This window comes from Chiroxiphia lanceolata, chromosome 14, assembly GCF_009829145.1.
Source record: "Chiroxiphia lanceolata isolate bChiLan1 chromosome 14, bChiLan1.pri, whole genome shotgun sequence".
Classification (NCBI taxonomy): domain Eukaryota; kingdom Metazoa; phylum Chordata; class Aves; order Passeriformes; family Pipridae; genus Chiroxiphia; species Chiroxiphia lanceolata.
Window position 1 is genome coordinate 19,662,131 of NC_045650.1, and position 8,257 is coordinate 19,670,387.

The window sequence follows — 8,257 nt, forward strand, 5'->3', positions numbered from 1 at the left end:
CAGCAGAATCTGCCCTTTAGGTGCTTAATTCTGCAGTCGCCTGGTTTGGGTTTTTGATCTCTCCTGTTCCCCCTGCCCTGAGCCGTCCCCACTGTGGGGAGAGTGCTGGAGGGTGGGGCTGTTCCCTGCGGGATGGCAGCAGGAGCTGTGCGGTTCCCTGCGCTCCTGCAGGATCCAAAGGCTTCAAAATCTGTGCCGGCTACAGCGAAAAGTTAATGTGAATTTAAGTGACTTCTGCCCTGCAATTAGAGCCCCTGGAGCCCACTGGGGCTCTGAGTTTACATTCTTCACCGAGGCACAGGGTGTAATTAGAGATGTATAATTTAAACTGTGCATATGCAAGTGTTCCCATTCTGCACCAGGAGCAAAGGAAATTATCCAGGAATTAAAGGGGGAGGAGGGTGCAGGCAGGGAGAATGGCTCACTTGTGTGGATGTGGCAGTGAGGGGAAGCTGGAGGGATCACGTCCTCACTGCTGCAGGCAGCTTTGAAGGGGCAGGAGCTGGGAATTCAGTGGGCTCCAGACTGGGGTGTGAAAATGTGGCTGTAATGTGGGCTCAGATGGGAGGTGCTGAGGGAGAGCTGGGACCTGGCAGTGCCAGGGGACAGTGGGGACCTGACTGGGGACAGCAGGGACCTGCCTGGCAGTGCCAGGGGACAGTGGGGACCTGCCTGGTGGTGCCCATGGAGAATTGGACCTGCACAGTGGTGCCAGGGGACAGTGGGTGCCTGCCCACCTGTTCTCCCAGGAACCTCGTATAACATTCCCTCTCTTTTCTTGCAGCCACTTCCAACGGGACGCTGGATGGCCTGGAGAACCGGGAAGGAGGGGTCTGCCAGACACGCTCCATGAAGATTGTCATGAAAGTGGGGCAGGGTGAGTCCTGCCGTGCCCTGGGGTCTCCTGCTGCCCCTCAGCTGGGGTCCCTGTGCTGCTCTGGGGGTGGTTCAGGATTCCAGGGAAGCTGAGGCCACACCAGCTGCTCCCGGGAGCCCGGGTTAGTTCAGCAGAATTCCATTTTTAGGATCTTTTCTCCTCCCTTTTTTCTCTTGCCAGTATCACACATGTGCAGAGCACTGGGATTCAAAGGGAGTGATTGTTCCCGGTCACCTCGTGGTCCGTGTCCCAGTGGGAAACAAACTTGGCATGGGACCCATGAGCCGTGCGAGTGCCTTGGTGGGGGCTGGCACAGGCAGTGCCCTCGTGACTTCCCGGGTATCCAAGGAGGGGTTGGAGCTGGGCAGGGGTCAGGGATTGGGCTTGGCAGCTCTCAGCTGTCACTGGTGGCAGTGGGACACCAGTGGTATCACCACGGGCTCTTCTGGAGCTCCTGCTCCCCATGCTGAGCTGCCTCCAGCCCCAGCCATGCCCCGGACTCGTTTCGGCCCCAACTCAGATGCACAGCTCCCGATTCTGCTTCTCATTATTGTGTTTGCACGTTGGGGCCAATATTTATAATAAACAGGCAAAGCTGTGCTGCAGCCTTGGCCTCCTGCCTGCCCTTCCCTTCCTCCCCCTGCCTGAGCAAGAAACCTGCCCCAGCCCACGCACAGGAGCTCCGAAAAGAGAAAACCAGGGAATTAGGGTGGGGACCTGCTTCCCACAAGCCCTGGAGCAGCTCAGCCTTGCTCAGTTGCTCTCAGCATCTCCCATCACTCCTGTGCCCCGTGGGAGCAGCTGGGATTTAGGGGCAGTTGTTCTTTAGGGGCAGAACAAGCTGCTACCATTCAGGTTGAATTGAGGTTTCTCATCCGTCCCTCCCCTCCCCTTTCCCAGATCCGAACGTGGTGATCCCAGAGCAGCTGACGACGAGTCGGCCGAGCAAGGAGTCGGATGACACGGTGAAGATGGTCACGCAGAGCCCGCGCAGCAAGATCCCGGCGGTGGAGGAGCCCGGCAAGCCGGGTGGGTTTCCCAGGGACCCCTGCAGAGGGATGGGGCTCTGTCTTACAGCTGGAGGATGCTGGCCTTGTTGCATGGATCCCAGGGATACCAGGCTCTCTGGATCAAGGATCTGGATGGGTTTCCCATGAGCATTGTGCCCATCTCTGCCATCCCTGCTGCTCACAGCAGCTCCTGCCCCAGCCCAGGGACCCTCAGGCCTGGCACAGCCTGACTGTGGTGTGGAGCAGCTTGGGTTTGTTTTCCCAGCTCCTGGCAGGAGCTTTGCAGGAAAGTGCTGTTTCAGCACTCTTCTTCCTCCTCCTCCTCCTCCTCCTCGCTGCCCATCTGTTCAGCACTGTACATCTGAGAGTGCTTGGAGGAGGCGAGGTCCTTGGGTTTGTGAGCCGAGCCCATGTGATAGCCCTTTGAAGAGGGTTTCCTGAGTTCCTGACCCCGCTGAGAGCAAAATGAAATCAGACAGAGCAGAGAAGAGTTGTTTTTTGCTTCCCACCTGGATCAGCTGCTGAGCACAACCCCCTTGGGAGCTGTGGCTGCCCTGGCCCAGGGGTCAGTAATTGGATATTGGGGGGCTCTGGGTGTCAGGGCCCACTTTCACCAGGACATCCAGGTTGGTTTTGGAGAACAAGGGCTCCCAGGGTGCAGGTTGATGGTCACCTGGACATGAGCAATGCTCTGCTCCATAGTCTGGGAGATGGAAAGGGGGAGCAGTGATGCGGAGTGAGGGAGAGGACACATGATTCCCCTCCCTGCAGATACTCAGGGTCCTGCCTGCCCTGCCCAGTCCTTCCCAGGGATGTGTCGGTCTGACTGGGGTGGGAAGGTGGTGAGGGGGCTGCTCCCCTCTCTGGGAGCACGGATGTTGTGCTATATTTGGGGGGCAGAGAGGGGTCCGATGGACGACTCGTCCGCCTGCTCCACATATGTGATCCACGCACGGACAGAGCACGGAATTGGCTGCCTGGCAGGGTCTGAATCCCCTCTCCCTTTGCCTTTCAGGCTCTGTCAACCAGGATGGCCAGGAGACCCAAGGTCCCAGTGACGGCTTCCTGAGCTCCAAGGTGGCCGTGTTCGCGGCCATCGGCGCCGGCTGCGTCATCTTCATCCTCATCATCATCTTCCTCGTCGTGCTCCTGATCAAGATCCGCAAGCGGCACCGGAAGCACACGCAGCAGCGAGCCGCAGCCTTGTCCCTCAGCACCTTGGCCAGCCCGAAATGCAGCGGGAACGCGGGCTCGGAGCCCAGCGACATCATCATCCCCTTACGGACTACAGAGAACAACTACTGCCCGCACTACGAGAAGGTGAGCGGGGACTACGGGCACCCCGTGTACATCGTGCAGGAGATGCCCCCGCAGAGCCCAGCCAACATTTACTACAAGGTGTGAGGAGCAGCCTGGGAACGGCCGATGCAGGAGCGCGGGAGCGCCGGGCGCGGGGGCCGCCCGCCCCGGGCTGGCGCCGGAGGGAGGAAGCGAAACGACCCCCCCGGCACGGCGGGGCAGCGCCGGGGCTGCGCCGGGGAGCGGATGGCTCACGCTCACGTGCTGATTCTCCCCTTTGTATTTAGTTTTGTAGTTCTCAGCTTTTGTAATCCCGAGACTCGAGGGTGAGCCTTCAGCCTCCTCCTCTTCTTCTCCAGACTGTGGCCGGCCGTGGGGGCGGGCGCCGTGCCTTTCCGTGCTCGGGACACCGCTGGCAAACCCGGGGACTCCACCTCCCCTTTTCGTTCTGGGATTTTCCCTCCGTCCTTGCTGAAGTGCCCCTGTGCCGGGAGCCTGGAGCGACGCCGGGGCCGTGTCCGAGGAGCAGCAAGCAGCCGCGGGGGGATGAGGAGGAGGAGGAGGAGGAAGCTTTGCCACGGTGCCAAGATGCAGACAACTGTGCAGGGAGGAAGCTGGCAAACCCGATTTACTACTACTACTATTATTATTATTATAATTATTTTAATTTTTTTGTAACATTTTTATTTTTGTGAATTCCGGGCGGGACTCCGGCCCGCCGCCTTCGGGCACACGCCATCGCCTCCTTCCAGCACGCCGTCCCCCCGGCCCCGGGGCACGTCCCGCTCCCGCCGCTGCCCCTGGAAACCTTTGTGTTCGTAGCTGTTGACTCTTGTTTTAGTCTCTTTATAAAAAGAAAGAAAGAAAAAAAAAATATTCTATCTACACCCTGTCTCAAGCATTCAGTGCGTGAGGGGCCGGGGCTCCTCCTGCCCCGTGCGGAGCAGCTGTGGCCCGGCAGCTCTTCCCGACCCCTCCGGAGCATCCCACTGTGGAGAAAAGCCTTTGGGTTTCCATTGGGCTGGAGCTGAGCCTGCTGGAAGCAAAGTAGGGGGTGGAAGGGGGTAGCTGCAGAACCCCCAAGCCAGGCATGCTGTGGGAGGTTGTCCTTGGAAAGGAAAACTGGAAAACAAATGTTCCCGACCCACAGCTCATGCCGGAGGTATCAGGAGGAGGCTGGCGCTTGGGGCTGGAAGCCCCCCAGGAGGCTGGAGTACCAGGCTTGGCTTGGCTGGGAGCTGAGCCAAAGGCTTTTCCATGCCCCTTGGTGAGACCTGCTTTGGGGACCAGCCTCTGCCATGCCTGTCCCCCCACTCTGCTCCTGGCACGGGAGCATCCTTGTCCTGCCACCTCCTCCAGGTCCCACAGCCTGTGCTCCCCCACCCTTGCCTTGCCCATCTCCTGCCTAACACTGGACAGGGTTGAGCTTTTCTGGTGGGATCATTCCCTGCTTCCTCTTCCTGGGAGGACCTGCTGGCGCTGTGGCCGATGCCAGTGGGCATGGTGGAGCTGGCTGTGCCCTGTCACCCACCTGTTCTCTGGCTGTCCCCTCTTCCTCACTTTCTTTTCCTTCCAGCAGTAGCTGCTTTTGCTCAGGGAGCAGGAGTGGGGCCAGCAGGGCTGCTCTGCCTGGGCTGTTCCCGCCTGTCCCCAGGGCCCTGAATCCCACATTAGGAAGTGCCCAAAGAGCGAGGGAGCTGCTCTGCTAAAGTGCCTTGATGAGGAGTGGGCAGGGGCGGGGGGGCAGAGCAGGGACGGGGGTCCCAATGGCTTGGGGTGTCCGGTGACTTGGGGGTTCTGGTGGCTCGGGTGCTGCGCTGGGGTTTGGCCCCCAGTGGGATGGGAGCATCCCGGGGTGTCACGTTGTTGGGTTTGTGGTGTTCTAAGGCAGGAATTCGGACTGGAGCAGAGCAGGGTGTCCCAGCTCTCCTCCTGCCCTCAGCATCCTGAGGTGATTTGGTTTCCAGGGCCCTGAACCAGCTGCTTCCCTAGGGAGGGATGAGCCGCAGTGGGTGCTCCTCCCTGCCCTGCCCCTCTCCCTGTTCCCCCCGTCCCACCACTGCTTTTCCCCATGTAGCACCTTCCGTCCCTCTCTTTTCCATGGCATCCGTGCCAGTGCTGCCCACCCTGGCCCGGGAACCATCCCCACCAGGACACTCCATTCATTCCCTGTTGGGAATGGGATCTGTTCTTGGAAATCCCAGAAAATTGTGTCTTAAAAAAATCCCCCTTTCCTTCTCCCGTCTGCCAGACCTTGGCCTGTGGTTCCCAAAGTGGCAGAGCCCTGGCTGGGCGGTGGCGGCGGTGACAGTGACAGTGGAATCCCTTGGGAGCAGCGGCCGGAGTGGAGGGGCAGGAGAGGGACAATGTAGTTTTGGTTTGGTTTTGCAGACGATGGGACGGAATCTGGCCACGGGTTGTACCAAAAGTGATCTGACAGTGCTGGTGGCTTCCCACAGTGGCCATCCCCAGCTGACGTCCCCATCAGTCCAGCTCCTGCTGGGAACAGCTGGAAAACCTTGTAAATATGTGAAGAAAGGGTGAAATCAGAACTCTTGGTTTTTGTCGAGCACCTCAGGCTGCTGGGTCCTGGATCGGAGTGTGTCCCTCGGGTTCTTTTCATGGAAAGTATTGAAGTTTGGTTGATTTTTTCTTTTTTCTTTTTTTTTTTCCTTAATTTTTTTTTGTTCCCCCCCCCCGTTTTGTTTGTGTAAATACTAGTCTTTTTTGGAAGAAATAATGTAAAGATGTTTTGTATAAACTCCGAATTATTTTCTGGTTGCTTTTTCTTAGAAAAACAAAATGAGAACTTAAAAAAAAAAGAAAAAAAAGAAAAAAAAAGAAATTTTAACCACGAGAACGGGTGTAAAACATTGTCATAGTGCTCAGCGCTGGAGCCCACGGGCTGTGCTGGTGTGGGGGCTGCCGGGGGGCGGCACTGGGGGGCTGTGCCCTCAATATAATGCAGGAACAGAGGGGCTCCAAGCAGAGAGGGAGACTGGGAGTCTGGGATTCTATTCCATTGATTCCAGGTCAGACCTGGCTCATTCCCAGTGAGTTTTTGGCTGCCCTGATTCCGGGCAGAGCTTTGAGCCCTGACCTGGGCACGGGCAGAGACTCGATGACATGCGGTGACCTAAAGGAGCATCAAATTTATCTCCTTATTTATCTTTAACCAAAAAAAACCCAACCTGGGGATGCAGAACTCAGTGCAACATCCTGAGATCCTGCTCTGCTCTTCCAGGCCTGTGGAGCTGCTCCTGGTGCAGATTCCTTTCCCAGCTATCCCTATTTTCCATCTGCCAACTGCCAGCACACCGTAGCCTCGTCTCTGCTTGGTACCCGGTTGGGGTTGTTCCTCCTCAGCCATACCCACCTTGGGTCCCTGCCCACAGGGAGGTGGCTGTGCCCACCAGAGCCACCTCTGGTGTCACCGGCATGCCTGGCACTTCCCTGTGGGCAGCTGGAAGGCAGCTGGGAGCTCCCAGTCCTCCCAGTGGCTCACAGGAGCTGGACTGGGAATCTGCATTATATTGACAGAGGGGTCCTTGGAGGATCTGGAGGCACTGGAGCAGGGATGGACGTCCCTCCCTGCATCCCAGCAGTGCCTCACACCAGCACATCCACACCACGCTCCCACATTTCAGAGCTGTGACCACGTCCACATCCCACAGCGTCACATCCGTCCCGTGTCCCGAGGGGGGACTGTCCCCACGATCAACCAGCTGCGGGGCTGCTGCTGCCCAGCCCTTTACCACGGCCCCGCCGGAGCATCCGGGCTGCCGGGTTCCCTTGTCCATCCTCCGCTGCTGTTAGCCGAGAGGTGGATGTGGACTTGGAGCCCGGATGCGGCCGGTGCCTGTGTGGGGCACACGGGATGGGGCTTTGGTCATGCGGGAATGGTTTGGGATCCCAGGCATGGAGGGAACGAGGCCCCTCTGTGCCAGCACCTCCTCAGGGAGCGGCTGCTCCCGGGCAGGGGCACATCCCGGATCAGGCCTCGGCATCCCCGCGCTGGTTGATCCTCCTGGGCTCCCGGTGGGGCTCTGGTGGTGCCGGGATCCCCTCGGCCGCGCTCCCTGGCACCGCAGATTTTCTTTCTTCGTGTCATGTTCCTCGGTTTGATTCCTTTCACCTTCTCCCAGCTCTCCCTCCCAGTAGCATATCATCGGCATCGGTAACCAGCTCTGTGGCAGCTGAACTCCATGGAGCCGTGATGGAACCTGATATATTGTTAAATAAAAGGGTTTTTTTCCTATGGAATCTCAGCTCTCTCCTGTGTGCTTTTTTCCTGCCCCAGGTTGTGTTTTGAACAGCCACAGCCTGGGCTGAAGAGAACTGGGAAGAGTTGGCTGGTGCAGATCCTCACTGGCATGTCCTGGAGGGATCTGTTGGGTTTGGTTTGGTCAGCAGCAAAGTTTGGAGTTTTTTGTCCAATATTTGCAGCATGGACTCAGGGTTGGATGGACTCAACGGTTTTAGGATTGGATGTGTATGGATACGGTTGGGTACTCAATGGATATGGTTGGACTCAGTGATCTTAAAGGTCTTTTCTAGCCCAAATGCCTCTGATTCCATGGCTCTGTCCCTGAGGAGACAGAGGCTCCTCTGAGGCCACCAGCTCCCCTTGGACACAAACCCTGGGCTCAAGAGGCTGGTTCTTGGGCACAGCCAGAGCCACTGGGACCGTGCCAAGAGTCTGCTGGAGCGAGCAGGGACTGCTGGGATGGGGGTCGGGGTGGGGGGGCCCTGGGTGCACCAGCAGTGCTCAAATGTGGTTTGCTGGTTTGAAAATCCTCCCTCTCTGCGTGCTTTGATCCCAGTGGGAATGAAATAACACTTTTAATTTTAAACAGCTTCACTGGTCCCTGATGCCCGAAGGGAGAACTGTAAGTGCCAAACGTGCCGGGACCTGCCAGAGGAGGGAAAAGTGCTTTAACAGGTTCCTGGAGCCCACACCCGGCTGAGGAGCAGGAACGTGGCAGGTCCCCCCTGCTCTGGGGCTGCTCTGGGTGGGATCAGCATGGACTCAGGGCTGTGGACCCTGCCAGACCCACAGGATCGCTCCTGG

General features: G+C 58.2%; 1 protein-coding gene across 2 annotated transcripts in view; it reads left to right on the plus strand.

Moving 5' to 3' along the window:
- EFNB1 (ephrin B1) overlaps nucleotides 1-7,449 on the plus strand; it is a 50,745-nt gene extending 43,296 nt beyond the window's left edge. The window contains exons 3-6 of one of the 2 annotated variants that reach the window (XM_032702065.1): nucleotides 785-877; nucleotides 1,778-1,906; nucleotides 2,903-3,207; nucleotides 3,546-7,449. In XM_032702065.1, the coding sequence (XP_032557956.1) occupies nucleotides 785-877; nucleotides 1,778-1,906; nucleotides 2,903-3,207; nucleotides 3,546-3,881 (863 nt within the window). In that variant the 3' untranslated portion in view covers nucleotides 3,882-7,449. Of the gene's footprint in view, nucleotides 1-784; nucleotides 878-1,777; nucleotides 1,907-2,902 lie in introns of both variants that reach the window. The other variant, XM_032702066.1, reaches the window with a different exon arrangement.
- Nucleotides 7,450-8,257: the final 808 nt, after the last annotated feature.